The sequence below is a fragment of the Camarhynchus parvulus genome, chromosome 4A, assembly GCF_901933205.1.
Source record: "Camarhynchus parvulus chromosome 4A, STF_HiC, whole genome shotgun sequence".
Taxonomy (NCBI): Eukaryota; Metazoa; Chordata; class Aves; order Passeriformes; family Thraupidae; genus Camarhynchus; species Camarhynchus parvulus.
In genome coordinates, this window is record NC_044600.1 from 127,321 (window position 1) to 146,814 (window position 19,494).

Below are 19,494 nucleotides of genomic sequence, written 5' to 3' on the forward strand. Positions count from 1 at the left end.
TCCTCATCCCAAACAAAAAGTTTTAAATCTCTAGACAAGGTATGCATGCTTTTTCTTCTTCAGCCACTCATTATGAACTGAGGGTTGTTTAAATGAGATCAGTTTATGTCCATCACAAAAGTCAGTATAAATTTTATTATCCATTATTGTTTATGAATTTTCTACATTAAATACCAATGCCTGAAGATTCCTCTCATATACATTGGCCCATCAACAAGTATGTAAGAGAAAAATGCATCAAAATCAAGACAAAGTTTTGAAGGAAGCACCAAGATGTCCAGTGTACATCGAGGAGCACTAATTATTCTGGCCATTCATCACTAACATTGTCTCAGTACAGCAATACTCCCCTCCTCTCATCCAGAAGGTTGGGACAAAACTGTTAATGTAATATAGCAGAACTTTCCGTGGTTTCTTGGTGAAGTCTTCTGTATTCAAGTGGACTAAGACTTACTTCTGTGTAACTTGCTCTTTTTATCAGCATAAATGGTAAGCACACATGTAAAAGGCAACCAAAGCATTTTGCTGCTGTAGGATGTGTGTGCAACCAGCAATGAACCAGCTCACTCTGGATTGCTGGAAGGTGCGAGCTATGGCAGACAGCAGTTGGCGTCCACCATAAATTTTATGTATGTCCAAGATATCGGTAGTGCTACTTTCAAAGGCAACTCCAGAATGCTTACACATTTCTCTAGAAAATGGTAGGCAACACTACACTCAAAAGCCAGGCTGTATCAGCTGTGATTTGTTATCCTTTGATTTTCCAATGCACATCCACTGCTGCACTGCCACCTTCACCTTTCACCGTAACTGGAAAAAGGAAATGCAAGTTAGTACCCTCTCAGAAGCCAAGAGACAAAAATGCTAGATTATCTTTGAATTAATTTTATATATACAGTTAATACATTTGGATTGTATTCGATCTGTTCCAACAGTATGAAAGCACATCAATTGCTAACTACAATAATCAAAATGCCCCGAGGACAACTTGTATTAATGCATACTGCTTGTATAAGACCGTCTTCCAGGGCAGGTACTAAGTACCACAACTCCTGGGTGAATTCCCCCTTCAAATTCTACTGACCACAAAATTCCACCAGCTCTTGATAACCTCAGCACGCTACTCAGGAGTTCTGTAATACACTGGTATACATACTGGTATTAATCTGTAAGTAATAATGTGCTATAAATAAAATCAAACTTGTAATTAAGGGAAGGTATACAGCTGGCAATTCCATTTGCACCCTGATTTTCCACAAGGCTATTACGTTCCTTGCCACAAGATCTATTTACTGCTACCTTAACACTGGTACTGATAAGTACCAGTGTTATTCACTGCTAAGAATCTGGAAACATTTAGAAGCTGAAGAAAAGGCTGAAAGAGTGTGCTTTTGTCTCTAATACCTGTATTTATTACAATATGGTCACAACAGATTTACTAAACTGAAAAAAAGCACTTTTTTTTTTTTACAAAGGGAAGCTTTTTCACTTGTCAAGAATAATTAAGCTTCAGCTTTCCAGCTAACAGAGAGAACTGAGGTGCACACACATGAAGTTTAAAACATTCTGACACAACCTGTATGATGACTTGTCAGCATCTTTTAAAGTCTCTTAGAACGCTGCATTAAAGACAGCATTTCATCTCTTCATTAGAGAATTTAAGACCTCCATCTGGGTCAAACTATAAATTTAAAAACTGACTCCTCATGGTTTTTTGCAGGTGGTTGGGGAAATGAAGGGGAAATGCTACTTTAAGACCTATTTCCCTAATCCACTTTAGTGGTACACTAGTGACATCAGTGATTTTTGAATGACAAAGGTTCAGTTTTCTTAACCTTTAGAAACACCTATTGTGAAGCGTCCTTTCAGTAAGACTATAATTTAAATATTTCAACACCCAGATCTTAAAAGGAAAACAAAGACAAGGGACAGCATTTGCTGGTTGAAATTTTATCAAGCATCAGAAAAATAAAAAGCTGGTAGGGCAGTAGCCTCTGTTTTGCTTAACTACACACAACCCCTGAACAGAAAACACTCGTGATGATTCTGTATTTTATCTGAAACACATTCCAGTACCCTGAAACAAAGCATATTTTTCCTTTATTATCAAGGTAACAGCAGCAATTTATCAGGAGTATTTATAAAACATTATTAGCATATTCTGACAAGGGCATTGCACATTTTTTGAATTGCTGTTACTGACACTCTATAGGGAGAATGAATTGTAGCCCAACTGAGGCTACAAATATCATGCAGTATACAACAGAACCTATCCTTCCCACAAGAGAGAATCTCCCTGGTAACAGTGACCAGCTATCAGACAGACCAACTATACAAACTACAACTTCTTCTTTTTTACCATTTTAAAGTTGGTTCTTGAAAGTAGAATTTGCAACTAACAACAAAATAGGTTTTTACATTTACAGACTCAGTAAAGAATTGCATAAGGGAGTACACATGCTTCTTTACATAAACGCTTCTCTCGGAAAAGGTAGTTGTCCTTTTCCTTTAATCTGTACTAGATTTTGTCAAATTCTGCACACACTCTAAGTTACTTCAATTTTTTTACTAGCAATTATTTAGTAGAGAGAATTTATTTTCCAGAAAGCTAGATTAACAGGACAGCCACCACCACTTTTTTTCTTCTGAGTTATCAGAGAAATAGGAGCAAGTCACACTTTCACATAAAATCCAAAGACTGCTGTTCTTCAATCTTCTTGAAAAATTATTTTAATAGGGTAGGATTTAGAGCCAAGAAACACAGCTGTTCTACAGTCTCAAACCATTCTGGAGGCACCTGAAGTCTGCAGCTTAATCCCAGGACCTCTGCAGTGATCAATTCCTAATCCAAGATTATACTCACTTTAATTGTTAATCCTGCACATTTAACAAGACTGATTAAATGTCAATACTAATATTTACTATTACAACTCTGATTTTTATGGTCTGCCCTTATAAAAATTCATACTCAGCATTTTCTGCCACATGACTTGAAGTTCAGTTGTAAATATGTTTTTCTTTAGCTGTACCCAAATTGGCCCTGTTTTTGCAGACAAGTAGTGTCTTGCTGCCATTCCCAAACTGGCTGGTTTACAATGCCTTCTCAAGCCTCCTCCTCCAAAACTTAAACAGAAGTCAAAACAACACTTAGCCATGAAGAACATCCACTCAAACCTATGAACACAATGACCAGGGAACTTCCTTGCATCTATTACACTGCTATAATATTTACCTTACGTATTGGTACAGGCACCATTCATATCTGCCATCAACAGATGAACCAGCACTATTTCAGTGGTATCTTCTAGAAGTTATCCCCCTGCAATTAAGAGAAGATACAACAAATTGAGAAAAATATGTGTTACAGCACAAACTAACCTACAGTAATTGCCCCCATTTCAAAACAATGGCACAAGTTTCGCTTGCAGATATTACTCAGTTGCAAGTTTTACTACTTCTTTAAAGAGGTGGAGGATTCACTCACTGGCTTGGAATGAACTGGAATGGCTTAGAGAAAGGTTGCATGGCTTATGGATTCTCATTCCTTTTCAATGGTGCACTGTCACGTTAAATCCATAATTTGAACGACAAAATTTACTGAGGACTAAACAGTAGTACAAAGGTTTTGGGTTTGTGGTTTGGTTTTTTAGTTGGAGGTCTTCATGTTTACTATATTCAAGAGTATCTTTTGAACTTCATGGCTTCACCCAAGTTATAACAACTTGCCACAGACTCTGCCACATGCATCCCTGGGTATCCCTGCAACGCAGTGTCAAACTAAACAGTTAGGCATCCAACTAAACATCAAGTCTGCATTTCTTGCTTCCAACTCCCAATAGGCTGAGCTGGTATTTCTCAACCTAAACCAATTCCTCACTTCACAAGGCTTAAATTTTGTTAATATGCTGCATATGCAGCTTCTTTAAGCATCTTCACTGAGAGATACTGGTCACAAAATACCCCCTCCCCACACTATATGGCAATACTGCATCTACAGTGAGCTGCATTACAGCTTTAGTTTCAAAACTGGTGCCATAAATGCTTTTTATCCAAGGATTGTTGAATTTGGAGACTTTCTAATGTATTGGGGAATTTATTTTCCTTTTTTTTGTTTAATCTATACAGCACTTCCATTGCCATGACATGCAGCTTGTCTTACTGTACTAGAAGAAGGTAACTTGTTTCAATTTTCACTTAGACTGAAAAACTAGTTTGCTTTGCTTACCATCTTTGCTGTTTCACAGGCATTTGATGCTCTTAATCAGCTGTGGAATGCTGAAAGATTCACTTATTTTAGGAAGCCATAAGCCTTTCAGAAGTTGGAGAGAAAGACTTCTTTGCTTATCTTATTTTCTCCTTTGGAATCAAAGATGTTCCTTTAGAAGTGAAACACTACAGAGTTGCAAAAATTTGAAACAGTGTGAGTAAGCATCAATTTGCAGCTTCGTTGATGGAATTGGGCAATGGTTTGCGGATTGTTGTTTTTTTAACAGTATTTTGTAGCTGACTTACGTGAACATGATTTTTTTGCAGGGGAGACCTTTTTAAACTCCCCATGAAACAGTAGGAAGGCAGAATATAGTATTATCCACTTGCTTTTTTGGCTTAAGTGAATGAAATCCTCTATTTTTCTTTACACAAGGATCTGAAGGCATTTTGTACTGGGAATACTGCGACTTCAAATTCTAGGCACAACTGAGCTTTATGTGGAATCATCCCCACCACCCTCCAAATCACAAGCAATACTTTCAGAATGAGATGCTGAACATGTAGAGCAATCCATCTCCATGTTAGATGGTTGGATGTTGTGCGGAAGATCTTAAGAACAGCTTGTTCCATTCATGACGAAAATCAGATGGAAGTGTGGCATTTCAGGGAAACTTTACTTTGAAAATTACAACACTAGTACACAGCTCAAGCTTATACATTTAACATCTGCTTTCTGAAAGAAATGTTAACAATTTTGAAATGATATTAAACATTGTTTCAACTGTTTCTCACAAAAGCATAAAAGTCATGGAGGGAAAAACTTAACAGGCAACAATAAAAAAAGGTTAAAAACAACTTTTCTTTTTAGTAGTCCTCTGGTAGTAAAGATAGAACAGCTTCCACATTTGAGAAATAATCTGTCTTGGTCCAAAAGTTTAAGAGTGTTTTTAGTATCTGCTTCTGCCTCCACCTCTATCGGATCTGCTTCCACCACGGCCACCACCTCTGGGCGCCCCGCGGCTTGAACTACTGTAAGAATCCCGAGGAGGTGGATAGCCCCTTTCCATGGATGGGGGAAGACCCCTGTCTTGTCTTCCAACACGATCACGGCCACTTGAGTAGACATCACTTCTGCTGCTTGAGTAACTTTCTCGGCTTCCATATCCATCTCGTGTGCTGCCGTAATCATCATAGCGACTGCTTCCACCATATGATGGCGGGGGCCCTCGAGCAGGTGGAGCACTACGTGAGTTACCTGCAGGGTCAACGGTCAGGTAATATGGCAACACCATAAGTTATATAGAACAATTTCAAATTTGAATTTACAGAATTGCTGTATTAAAATGTTTACTGCTACTCTTTTTATATGTATTGAGATGGTCTTAATATAATCTGCCACACTAATGGTATTTTAAGTGGGGATTGCGTATCAGGCAGTGAGTGGATTTAGAGATTTTGAAGGAATGAAGACGGTGTTTGTTTATTCAGGCAGGCTCTTTAACTAGGTATTCCAGTACAGCTTGTTATTTTAGAGAAGAAACTCAGCCATATTCTCCAGAGACAGCTGTCATTCTGAACTGTAGACTTTGCTTCTTTAGCTTACAGCTCATTAAAAAGACGACCAAATGATAACCAACAACTGCACTTTCACTGTAGGGGAAAAAAATTGTGCCACTTCCCCCTAAAACACAAGCAGCCTAGTCAAAGTCAGATGTTATGACATCTGTACGTTTACATGATCCTCAAAATGGATTCTTACCGTAACTCTCATACGAATCTCTGTAGGAGCCTCCACTTGGATGATCCGAGTAGTCTCTGTCACGCCCACCACCGTATCCATCACGATCACTATAGGAGGAAAGACTACTAAGACTTAGTACAAATCACTAACATTACAGCAAAAATAAAGTGACAGGGAGAAAACTCCAGCAGTAGGTACCTATATCCCCTGGAGGGGTATTCATCACGTGAACTGGAATGACCATAATCACGATATGCGTAGTCTCGTGGAGGTGGTGCGTAGTCCCGGGTATCCCTGGAACTGGGATAATCTCTGCTTGAATAACTACAAAGAACAAAAACTGAGATGTTAGCCACATGTCCTACCACAGGTCGGAAATCAAGATCCTTCTCCAAACAAAAAACACTTCACTAAAATAAAACAGTAGAAGAATTTACCCGTCTTTAGTGCTGTAGCCATCATCTCTTGGAGACATATAAACATCTCTCCGTGATGGCATTGGCTCTCTGCGCGGAGGACCACCGTAACCATCTCTTCCACGTGACACAGGAGCTTCAAAGAAACAGTGCACTTAATTAGCATTTAGCCATGCAGAACATTCAAGGCAAGTGCTAGCAAATAGCTTAAAGCAATTTAATAATATCTCCAGAGCCTACATTTAGAACACTTTACATTTTTGCTTGTACAGTTTTAAAGCAGCACTAGACAAAACATATTCAAATTGCACCAAATTGTTCCCAACAGCTACAAAATTATACTGGTCTAAAAGGAACCAAAGGTTAGAAAAACAGTACACCATCCCGCAGCAGACTGAAGTTTGAATCACTGATTTGCACCAGTTCCTAAGGGAAGACTAAGGTTCTAGAGCTGACCAAACAATTAATTTAGTCAGGAAGTCCTTACCTCTTCCTCCCATACTACTGCTACGCACTGGTCCTGAGGGTGCAGATCTTTTAGGTGGAGGGCCTCCACTTCGTGGAGGTGGACCCCTCTTCATGGGAAGTGGTCCTCGAGAAGACCCTAGAAGGAGAAGCCACGAACCAATTATTATTTCTGTGATACTCACCTGCATTTTCTTAAAGCCTGAACTACAACAACCTAAAGGTGCCATTATTACCACTACATGATCAACAGTAAACCTCTAAAACTAGACCTCTCCTGTCTAAACCTCTAAAACTAGACCTTCTCCTGTCTTCTAGCCACTTTAAATGCTACCGGCAGAATTGAGAGCCAAACTTCCCACAGCCTAAATTCCTGTCAAGAACTGTCTTTTAGAACTTATCCAAAAGCTACAGGGTGTGACACAAAGGAAAAAAGACAGCTGATACCTGTAATCAGTCACAGCTTAAATGCTTAACAAGTTACTGTTCTCAGAAGAGCCACTTGGGAAGATGTACTAAAGAAGAGCCTACAGAGAGGGAACAGAGGTACTACTACAGAGTCTGCAGAACCTACTATACAGACTCTTCAAGACAGAAGTTTCACTATCTCCAGGGGTTTTTTTCCTGCACTACAGCTTTTACTGTTACACCTCAGGTACTGTTTGCTAGTTAAGTGAGTTTTGTTTTGATACTGAAAAGTCTGAATAAATAACTGTATCTTAATGAATATCCAGTATCAAGTAATGTACTTTAGAATGCTTCAACTTAACAGAAAAGGTTTAGCTGCCCTCTCACTCTGATCTGGAAGGATCAGCCCTACAATTTTCTCAGTTTATATATCTTGCTATAAAGAATGAAAGACAGTCCCCTTTCCCTGGTGGTAGCGAATCACTTTTTCAACTTGAATACCAGAAAGCTTCCTTTCTCACGTGCAAGGCAGGAGTTCTGCTTTTCTTTCATAGGCAAAAGTCAAGTGGAGTGTTAGTTGTAGAAAGGAATCTTCACATCTGAAAGCCTTTTCTTAAGGTGTACTTGCCTAATCAAAACTTTGACTAAACTGCCGAGATCGTATTTCATCATTTTAATAAAGAACAAGGAGTGCACTATTCAGGTGTTTGACTTTTTTTTTTCCAGTAGGATTATTGTCATCTTCCAATGGGATTGTCTTGTGTTGTCGAAGTGTATAATGAGAGAGGTCAATACATACCCAAGTGACTCCCTCTTGAAGGTGGTCCTCTCGCGCCACTTCCGCCTCTTGCGCCTCTAAGGCCCCTGGGAGGACCTCTGCTTCGGGGAGGGGGCGGTGGCCCACGCCTACCACCACTTTCAAAGGATGGCTTGGTTGCTTGTTCCACTTTAATTGCCTTCCCATCTAATGACTAAAGAAGAAGCTGCTTTACTTACTGCTCAGTCATGTTTGTATTTCTTAAATCAAGCCCCTCTTGCTTCACTATTTATAGGGCTTCCATTTTATAAGTTAGAGCAATTCTAGAACTGATTTCAGTCTTCAGTATTAGTCCCCAAGTACTCAGCAGCATGTTGGGCCTAATTTCAATTTCTACAGTACTTCATTCTTGTGGTATTGATGGCAAAAAACCCACAGAGCAGCATCAGAAAGGACTTTCAGTGAAAACACAAGCGTCCAATGATTACGGCAGCCCCATGTCATTTATTCTGTAAATGAAACATGATATATGATCTACAATTTACTTTCAATTGCCATGTACTTTTGTACCAAACTAGGAGTGCACCTGTAGTTACAAGATTAAGCTGAAGGTAACTTAGCTTCAGTCGGAATTTCTGGCAATGGGGAGGCCGTTTAGCACATTTTCTTGACGTCCTGATAAAACGGTGATCGCTGAAGTATTTAGAAGCTATTTCAGCATCTACACAGCAGACTGAGTATGACAATTCACCCCTTTTTTCTAGTGTTTCAAGCTGGGTTTTCAATCAAGGTGACTGTCACAATTTACTCTATTACTTGCTTTTCCAAGGTGCTTTGTGGTGGGGTATTTTTGTTTGTGGGTTCTGTTGTGTGGTTGTATTTTTTTTGTGGTATGAAAAAAGCAGAAGCTTTTTCTGGAATACAGATCTGCAATACCAGGAACTCTGCAGCCAATATACCTCAAACATGAGCAGGTACTAACAAGCCGAGTAATTCAACCTAGTTAATCAAATTTCTGGATGATCTTTAGATGCCACATGTTTGGCTATCATAGCAGAATCAAGACCACAAGCTCTGCTAAAATTAGGTTATTCCATGCCTATCCTGGCAAACATGGTTTATTTGCCTTTTTTAGCAGTTAAATATTTAACTCTGCCATGACAACCAATTAATCATCAGGCAGAAAGTGTTGTTCATTGCACTTCTTTGCTGCAATAAATGAACAAATATAACTGCTAGGCTGCTGGTAATGTCTTTATCTACACTGCTAATAGTACTTTATTGAAGCACTGAATATTTTTTGTTCTCTGTCAAAAATCTAGCTCTCTGAAAATTCACTGTAATGGTGGATGTATTTTGCCAGCTCAGAGTTGTAGTGATTGTTTGAAAACCTGAGTGTACATACACAGGTTCAACTTGATCCATTGTGAGGGAAAAAAATAAAGAAATACCAGCAAAATCATATTGGTCTTGGCTTTGACTTAGTGCAATATTTTACTTATGGAAGGTTTCTCAAAAAGCCTTTCAGCATGACAAATTGAAATATCCACTCTAACGACTTGAACTTCTCAGTTTGCGTCATATTGATTTGCCATTGTAATTAATCTCTTAAATTTCATCCTTCTCAAGCATGAACAGAGGGCTTGAAGCCTTAAGCTTTGCTATGGCCACTGCTCTCCTTCATTCCATGGAAGGTCTTGACAGCTTGTTTTAAGTTTAGAAAGCAAACACTGTCCCCTTCTGCTAGCATGGGTTCTGAAAACCTGGATGCTAGGTTTAAATTCTTTTATTTCTGTTAGGTAGGAGGTACAGTTTTTCCTTGTAATTTCTCCTCCTATTTTCTTCTGCCTTGCACTTAAGCATCTTACCTTGGCAAAAGATTGTTTCTTTGCAGACTGCTTTACAGAAGTAGTCTTAAAAAGCTATTCCATAGGTCCAGAAAGACCTTTCATTAGATACAAAAATGTATTTTTTGCTAACCAGAAAATATTTGTCAAAGTTAGTCCTGCTTCAAAGCAGAGGGGACATTTTATGGTTTCTTAGCTCAAAGAAAGATCTTACCTCACCAAACAAAAGTCACACAATCCATCTCAGAATAAGGAAGTTTTTTCAATGAGCTCAAAGCACAAGCTGTCAACATGAACACTCATTAGCTTATTTTTATAACCTTGATTCAGAGTGTTATAGAAGCATTTTTAATATGATATGAGCACCAGAAAGTGAAGTCACCCTGGTGCTAAAAAGCATGGAAATAATTTAAGCTACAAGTAATTTAGGACAGTAATAGTTTGGCAATCAAAGTCTCCTATGTGTGGAATGAATAATCTGTACATATTTGTAACGTGAGACAGGGAACTTCAACCAAACACAATTAGAGAACTATCCTGCAAACTGTTCCACATTTCAACAGAAAAGATGAATGAAATTTGCTTAATTTTGGGAGTGGGGCAAGAAATCCAGTATTTCAAAGAAACTGTTACAATAACTTGCATGAAGCTGGTCCTAGCACTGCACAGGGCTTTCCTCTTCAATGGATCACTTCGCTGTTGATGCTGCAATGACTCCATTTCTCCATGTTCCTTGATGGCACATTAAGTAAGTTTCATTTTGCCATACATATCCAAGAAATGAAGATCCATTTCTCAAGAGGCCAAGCTTCTGTACATTGTATCACTTCTTCCCCAAAGAACAGGAAGGACTTTCTGTCAATTGGACAATCTTCTATAGTGCTGAGTACAGTTTACGCTGGAGGGATTGTAGCATCTGCTTGCATTCTCTTAACACAGACCAGCTGGCTTCGCAGGTCTACACTGGAATAAAACCTTTGGTTTGTCCTGACCCTTTGCCTAAGGTCTTATTCTCTCTTTAATTATCCATTTCATCTTAAGGATGTAGAATCAGAAAGTCATGAGAACAGCCCACTGCACGAAACAACCATTACAGACTGGAAAGTAGCCACATTTATGTCCAGGTAAGCATGTGCATTTTGTGGCATCAGGATGTAGACTTGACAGCCATGAATTAAGATTCTTCTTAAGGCTGGTAAGCTGCTATTAAGTACTTCTACATTTCTTTTGCACTGCTCAGACATGACAGCATTGATTCAATCTAGAAGACAAAGTAACTGAAGTGAGAAATCTCCATCCCAACTCTAAAATAATTATCTTGTGATCTCTTTCTGCAGGACAAACTGATCTTCAACAAGCATGCTTTGACTAGTCTATGCTTGTCCCAGTATAGAGTGAAATATAGTTGTTCACATACTACCCCTCACACAAACTGGTGCAAAACTCTGCATATATTTTCATAAACATTTGCAAAATAAAAATCAAATGCAAATTCATTCTTGCAGAATCTATTGGAGTCATCCTCTTCTACTGGCTACAACTTCAAATTCCTCTGGGATGACAGAATGAGCAACAGACAGGCAATGCAGAACTCTTCCCCCGGCCAGACAGATCACCTAACTCCTTACAGACTGCTTGAACTGCAGTCTGCACAGTGCTTCTGCTGCTGCTTCTCAGTGGCATTAAAATCTCAAGAATGCTCCAATCCATCTTTTCCAAATGGACAAAGAGACCTTCAAATTGCGATTTATGACAATTGCCTCTTCTCACACCAGGCTTTAAACACTGCTCTTCCCTCAGACCTTGAATGCAGAGTCTTTTTGGAATACAAGCAGTACCTGTTGCCCAGAAGGCTTCCTGAAGATGAGAATGAGAGACCACCACATGAATATCTTTCAAATCCATGGTCAAAGCAAGTTGGACCAGAAGACATTCTAGGGCAAATCCCATCTGAGAATGTTCTTTTCATATACTACTTGCTGTTCCAATTTCAAAGCAGATAAAGGTACTTCCAGATTTATAGTGAAGACAAACCCATGAGAACGATGATCCACAAGGCCATCCTTTCTAACATTTCTTGCCAAAAATGCAGATTGTGCATTCCAGAACAAGTAGACATAACCTCAGCCACAAACATTGTCTCATTTAGCTACTTTAACAAGCAGTATTCTCCCAAATATTTCCAATGTGACCAAACACGGGCCTCAACATTCAAGATGTAGGACAGTTGGTGATTCTTTTCAGAGGGATTTTGATTTGCAAGCTGCACTCCACAAACACACAGATTAGTGACCGAATTCCTTTCAGTCTGACAATTGCCTATTGGTCCTTGAAATTACCTTATGTGAGGATTCAATGACCATTTCAGAGAAAATAAATTATTTAAGCACGGCAGTAAACAAGTCTTCAGAACTGTGGCAAACTAGACAGTGGAGAAATAAAATTCAATAAAAGGAGCACCCTGACAGATGTTTAGGCTGGTATAGAAAGAACGTCATCTGAATTTGTCACTCTCTGCCTTGACAAAACTACTAGCTTACTTAAAAGGGAAGGAAGTCTTCTAAGAGAATAATCCTAATTGTGATAAGGTTGTCATGAAGCATCCAGAAACATCAGTCCATGGAGTAGAAAACCCACTATCCTTCTATAACACATACCCTGCTATAACACAAATAACAAGAGGTTTTACAAATCTCTTGTGTTCACAAACACTGCACAAAGCTCACTTTCTTATTTCTAAAGTTGTTTTACGTACTGACTGCAATAACTGACATTTTTCTTTCACTTCAACTTCTTAAACTAACAAGACAAACATACCAAAATCCCAAGTGTCAATTAATCACAATCACTCGATGTTTCTTCACTTTACTTGAATGGCATGTCAAGAGACACTGCTTACAAGGCCAGTGCCGTGTGACCTAAACCATTCACACAATGCAGGGAAAACCAGAGTCTACAATTCAAGAGACCTAAGATGGCTTTCACTGCCTGAAGAGACAGCACCTCTAGGAAGATAAGCAGTTGTTCACCAAAAAATTGCCAACTTACATCTACCTTTTTAAACACGTGCCACAACAGATACGGATTACAGCAGCCTACAATTCTCTAACAAACTATCCCGGTATTACCTTGGAACTTGTGCTGCAAACACCTATATTTTTATTTTTAAAAACATTACACGTCTTATTGCTCTTAAAGCTAGACCATTGTGTTTTAGGGCGTAAATGAACAAATTCGGTTGCTGGCTAACTGCAAAGCCATTGCACATAAACTAGAAAGACGCCCCTCACACAGACCAAGCAGATCAATGATGCAAGTCATAAATGCAGGAGATTATACTCAGAATACCGGATAGCTCATCAATGCTCCAGCACTCAAGGGAAATCACAGTTACCCATGTTAAAGGAACAGTTACTAATTTTCAGGTAAGTCACTTCCCTGAAGTGCAATTTACACAGTACTGCATTCAAATATGATCAAAAAGGAAAACTAACCCAAAAATCATTATTGAAACATGCAAGAATGAAGAGCTGATTCCTCCATCACCGATTAAGGAACAATAAGAGAGCATAGCTGATTGCCAGCCAGACTTCCATTTTCTATTAGCAAATCCATGAACAGGAGAAACATGGAGACAGAGACATTTTGTCAAATTTAAAGTTACAACTTGTCTCCACGATCTTCTAATCCATTCTCTTTCCAACTTTTATTACTAGTTGATTTACTCCGAAGATTAATTGTCCTGGTCAGTAGCAACTGTAACATATAAACGGTCTTAATTCCTACCTTTCCATTCATATCTCTGGCAGCATCTTTTGCATCTGCTGGACTCTCAAACGTGACGAATGCAAATCCTCTGGACTTGTTTGTTTCCCGATCTTTCATCAAAAGGACTGCAGAAATAAAGTCACATCAGCCCTCCCTGTAATTCCCTGTAAGGAACACTTAACCTTTATTTAACCTTTTAAGCTCAGAACTTCTTAGAGGACATGTAAGCACCATCATTTCAGATGATCAATGCCAAAAAGTCATCACAGCTACGCTGTCGTTTGTTTTATACTATTGCTATCTTAAGAAAAGTTCTCTTTACCTTCCACAATGCGTCCATATTTGCCGAATACAGCCTCAAGGGCTTTTTCATTAGTCTCTGTGTTCAGGCCCCCAATGAACAGCTTCCCAGGACGATCTGCTTCAACCATTTTGATTCTGTAAATGACCTACTAAAAAGAATGAGGCCATTATTAACAAAACATCAGACTGCAATAGTGACTTCTTGGTATATAAATTACTTCTGTCCTCAAACGTACAAGCAAATTTTCTTTAGAAAGATATTAGGTAAGAAATATGAGGTATAAAAAAAATCAAGTAATTACAATTTTTGCAGTGGAAGCAACTCGAAGTAGTATCAACAGTTACTTCTTCACATTATATAGTGTATTTAAAAGATATTAAATAGAACTTTGAACAGTGGAACAAGGCACTGTTAAAATGAAGCAATATTAGTGAATGTGAAAACTCTTCCAGAAGTGCTGTTCCTTTTGTCCCGGACATTTCAAGTAATTTGCTTAATATGTCAACGTAACACAAAATTGTTAACTCTTCAGAGCATCTTAGGTCAGTGTTTTTATATTAAGTTCATTCTTTGTATTATTTAAAGTACGTGGAGCCTATACTAAAGTCCTGGCCTACACAACATGAGAGACTGAGCTGACAACAGACCACCACTGCAGTTCTACACAGCAATGTCACAGCTACAGTCGCAGGGGCGGGAGGGCTTAAAAAGAAAAAAGCCCAAGAGCCGAAGACAAAGCCAAACCCCCCCGTGCCTGGCAGGCCGCCCGGCGCCTGCGGACAAGCGCTGCCCGCGTGTCTCCAGCGCGATGGCGGGAAGGCCCGCGCCAGCTCCGGCACACGCGGGAGCGCGGACAAAGCACCCCCGAGGGAGCCGCGGCGGGGCCGGGCCGGGGCGCGGGTTCAGCCGCGCTCCTGGCACGGTGAGCACGGGGGGCGCCGGACCCTCCGCGGGCTCAGGCACCGCCACAAAATGGCGGCCACCTCTGGCAGCGGCTCCGCTCCGGCCCCGCGCCGGCGGCCTCCTCGGCACTCACCCACCGCGCGACTCAAGCCCGTCCGGACACACCGGCACGGCGCGTCCGCCATGCCCCCTTCGCCCTCCCCCGGGATGCTCAAGAACCCCCGCACATAAAATGGCGGACACCGCGCCTCACACCGCCAGGACCCTCCTCGCCCCACCGCAACGGCGCGGGTCCCGCCGTCCTAATCGGAGCCGGGCAGGGAGGAATTGCGGGCCGGGCCCGGCTCCGCCGTACCTCCGCTCCGCCGCGAGCGGCGCGCCACGCGGCCCCCACCCCGCGGACCTTTCGCCGCGGGTCTCCGCAGCGTCCTGCGGTGCCGCCCGCAGAGCCCTAGCCCGCAGCAGCGCTCACCTCCGCCCGCGCCGATCTGCAACTGCGCAATGGGGGCGAACAAAGGCGCTGCGGGCCTTTATAGCTTTACGTCACCCGCCGGACGGAGCCCCGGATGCGGCGGCGGCGGCAGCGCCGAGCCCGGTAGGGGGCGCCCGAGACCCCCCAGGGCCGGTGCGAGGCTCCCGCCGCGGCTGAGGGACAACGGGGCCCGGATGGGACGGGGCCACAGGGGCGGAGAGTCCCGTCCTGCCAGGAGAGGGGAGCGGGCGCGAGCGGGGGAAAAACAGCGGGAGTGGGCCATGGGAAAGCAGGGGTAGAGCTTTGTTTGCCGGCTGTGCCTCGTCCCGAAGGATTGAGGCCCCATGTGTAGTGCTGTGTCGTTCTGGACTCCTCAGCACGAGAAAGGAGCTACTGGAGATCGTAATCATTACGATAATGATTAGATGTCTGGAGCGTCCCTCTTACGAGGAGAGACATGGAAGCTGGGGCTGTTCAGTCTAGAGAAGAGAAGAATGAGAGGGGATCTCACTAATGCATATAAAAATCCCAAAGCCAGGTGCCAAGGGGATGGTGCCAGAGTCTTTTCAGTGGTGCCTAGTGACAGGAGCAATGGTCATAAACTAAAATACTAGAAGTTCCACCTCAACATGAGAAAGAACTTTGCATTGAGGGTATTACAACCCTGGAACAGCTGCCCCATGAGGTCATGGAGTCTCCCTCTCTTGAGACATTCCTGTGTCACCCGTTCCAGGTGACCCAGCCTTGTCAGGGGGATTGGACTGGATGATCTCCCAGAGCTCCCTTCCAATGCTAACTGATTTTGTGAAGCAGCAGATCTATCACTTCTTCGGAAGGAAAATCACAGTAGTATCAGTTTAACTTTGGAGTTTGCAGGAGCTTAACCCAGTTTGCTAAAGCAGCGTTAAAGGCATTTTTAATTAGTTTGATTAATAGATGTGCATGGCAGCACCCCTTCCTTGGAGAATAACAGCAAAACAAAACAAGTGTGATTTAAAATTAAACGTGTTGATGGCACAAAGTTTTGCCATTTTTGCTCAACTAACTCAATTTGTTAATTATTTGTACTTGAAGTTCAACTGTGATTTTCTTTGGCTGGCTAAACCTGATAGCAGAAAAGTTAGGAAATCTGCTCATGCAAAAATTGGCTAAACTTTCATTATTTGAACCTGTAGATTATCTAAATTTATATTAATCAGTTATCAAGGCCTATTTTCTTAGTGCCACCCAGTCTAACCACCATACAGTCTTTTAAGTTCTGCCTTGCAGTTCTTGCTTGCAGTTCTCCAGACCTTCATTCCTGGGAGATGCCACAGAGTCTATGGACTCTAAGGGCACTGCCCAGTGCTGTTACAGTTGTGCAGCTCCATAATTGCTACATTCTGATAAGAGAACATCAGAGTCTCCTTATCTTCAGTTTTTCAGTCTGTCAGATACTGATATTCAGCTGCTGTTTGTGCTGTGGGAAGCAGAAGGCAACGTTGCCTCAGAGAAGCTCATAGATGTGTTAAGAACACAAAGGAGGGGAGCCCTCAAACACTACTGTAAACTCCAGTATGTACTTGAAGATGTCACCTTACCAGTGTGGATGCTCAGAGTTTCTGGATGCTGTTACTGTGAAGGGGAAAAGGGAAAGATGACCTTTATAAGGAGGTGGAACAGCACTGCCTGTGATATCAATGCAGCTGCCAAAGAATGGCATTACCAGATACTCATCCTATTATCATATGAAGAAAAGCTTCAAATTCTAGTTTCAATACAAAAGAATTTAAAGTTAGGAGCCTCCCTGGGATGGATAGTGAAAACTAAAGCAAATTGTTAGTCCTGTAAGATATATGCTAAAAATGGCCTCCATCAAGGTGGGGGTCTCTGTGCTTCTCTGACCCATGGTGTATTTATTGACTGCCACACAACTGGAAAAATAAGCAAATGCAAACAAAAGCTTCTTTTTCTGTCACCTATGATTTAAAGACTAAAATATTTAATTGATGACTCCAGGCTTCATTTTAGTAACATTTTGTTAACACGTACTGAACATGTGGTTAGGTGGGATTAGCATGAACATAATGACATTTGAAACAGCATTTGAACATAAATGCTGTAATTGTATCAGGGCCGCCCATGGTTCTAAAAATTCTTCTGCCCGTTGTTCTAAAAGGTATCTTCATGAGGCTTCTCATCAGAACTTAGTTGCATCTTCATTGCAAACTGGAACGGTATTTTACAGTCTCTCACTACACAGTGTATGTATGGTCTTGCTCCAAATTCAGTCAGATCTTTTCCTAGAGGATTAAAGAGTATATAATTCTTTGTCACTCTCTTAAATGATTCTCTGCATGTCTAACAGTGTTGTTGAATTTACACTGCAAACTTGTTCATGCAAGTACTATGTACCATGCTCCATATTTTCATCAAACATATTGGCCTTTTACCAAGTTCATCAGGCTTTGGTTTTAAACTGGATGAAAAGTTTAGGAGAGCTGAGGGATGGGGGCTAATGAATAGATAAATAATCTGATCACAAAACATTCATTCAGAATTAGTAAAAATGGGAACGTTATTCACTCTAGATATGCAATCAAAAACTAATAACTGAAAAATGAGTGTAATAATTTTATAACAAGGAGCAATTTTCTAGGCGCTGTCAGCTGATGGGTGTTTATAGAAATTCAGGAATTTTCCTCTGTAAAACTCAGACTAGAGTAGATGAGAACAGCACGAAATAACTGTTTCTGGCATGGATTTTGTCAGCCGTTTCTAAACTGGAACTCCTTAATGTGCTTCTCCCAAATCACCTCTTTGGGATCTCATTGTGGCTCCTTTCAGTTGAGCCATCCAAGGTGGGTCATAGGTCCCTAAGACATAGCTGGACCTGCCTGAAATGACAACTCTAATTTCCAGGCTCAGCTGAAAAAAACACGAGAATTCCTGTGCTCCCCCTTATTCTTTTTCCTTTTGCCTGTTGCTGTTCTATGGTAAGGGCGATTCACTACAGATTGATGAATTGGTTAAATTAATGGAGGTGGATGTTTTGCAGGGCAATACAAATGTCCGGAATGCAGGGCAATACAAGTGTCACTGTCCGGAAACGTGAGTGGCAACAGCTTGCCAAAATGGAAAATACAGAGAGATTGAGGTGTTTGCTACTCAATGATACTTGCTGTATCACTGACAGGAATGCCTTTAGCACAATGTCTCAGGCAGCTGTGAGTACCCATCTTGCCATGGTAGCACAGAGCTTGCAGCCAGCACTTGCACTTACCCTGCTCCTCAGACATGTTTTGCAGCTGTCCCGGAGCACTGCTCCTGCCATCGCCACCTAAACAGCTGACACTGGAGCTTGGCATCATGTTTGTGGTGACTGTGTTGTACCAAGAGGCCATGTTGTGTCTGCAAACATTACAGGCTACATCAAAAAAACCACCAAATATAATTCTTCCAGATTGCTATATGAAAACTTGGATTTCCACCCCTAATTTCTGAGCTGGTAATATCTTACTTTAGCCTTTCTCAGCCACTCTCTACAACTCCCTGAAAGGAGGATATAGCCAGGTGAAGAAGATCTGACTGCTCTCAGGTAACAAGTGACAGGATGAGAGGACATAAGACTCTAGTCGTGCAGGGGGAGGTTTAGGTTGGACATTAGCAGGAATTTCTTCACAAAAGGGGTACTTCGACATTGGAATGGGCTGCCCCGGAAGGTGGTGGAATCACTGTCCCTGGGGGTGTTTAGAAAGACTGGATGTAGCACCCAGTGCTGTGGTGTGATTAACGTGGTGGTGTTCAGTCCTGTGTTAAATTCGATGATCTGAGGTATTTTCCAACCGAGTTGATTCTATGCTTTTTGCTGGGGGCTTAAACTTGAAAAGAGATTCTGGTATCATAGAATCCTAGAATGGTTTGGGTTGGAAGGGACGTTCAAAATCACCTGATGTCACTATCCCCACCCCGCTCGCCATGGGCAGGGACACCTTCCCCTAGACCAGGATGCTCCAAGCGCCCTTCAATCTGGCCTTGCACACTTCCAGTGATGGGGCATCCACAGCTTCTCTCTGCAACCTGCGCCAGGGCGCACACCCACCCTCGCAGGGAGGAATTTCTCCCCGGTATCCCGTCTAACCCCGCCCTCTGGCAGCGGGAAGCCGTTCCCCCTCGTACCGTCGCCTCCGCTTCTTCAGAGTGCCCTCCCCCAAGATGGCGCCCG

General features: G+C 41.6%; 1 protein-coding gene and 1 non-coding gene across 2 annotated transcripts; both read right to left on the reverse strand.

The window, feature by feature from the left end:
- Positions 1–108: 108 nt before the first annotated feature.
- Positions 109–15,368, reverse strand: RBMX (RNA binding motif protein X-linked). The gene is made up of 10 exons (XM_030967997.1): positions 15,291–15,368; positions 13,934–14,063; positions 13,630–13,736; positions 8,039–8,210; positions 6,854–6,970; positions 6,388–6,502; positions 6,149–6,274; positions 5,969–6,057; positions 3,233–5,464; positions 109–810 (listed from the first exon to the last, which is right to left on the reverse strand). Exons 2-9 carry the CDS (start codon positions 14,040–14,042, stop codon positions 5,157–5,159), a joined length of 1,143 nt encoding a protein of 380 aa, XP_030823857.1. The 5' UTR covers positions 14,043–14,063; positions 15,291–15,368; the 3' UTR covers positions 109–810; positions 3,233–5,156.
- Positions 13,810–13,881, reverse strand: LOC115915050. Its single transcript, XR_004061474.1, has one exon. It is a non-coding gene; the product is annotated as a small nucleolar RNA SNORD61 (small nucleolar RNA).
- Positions 15,369–19,494: the final 4,126 nt, after the last annotated feature.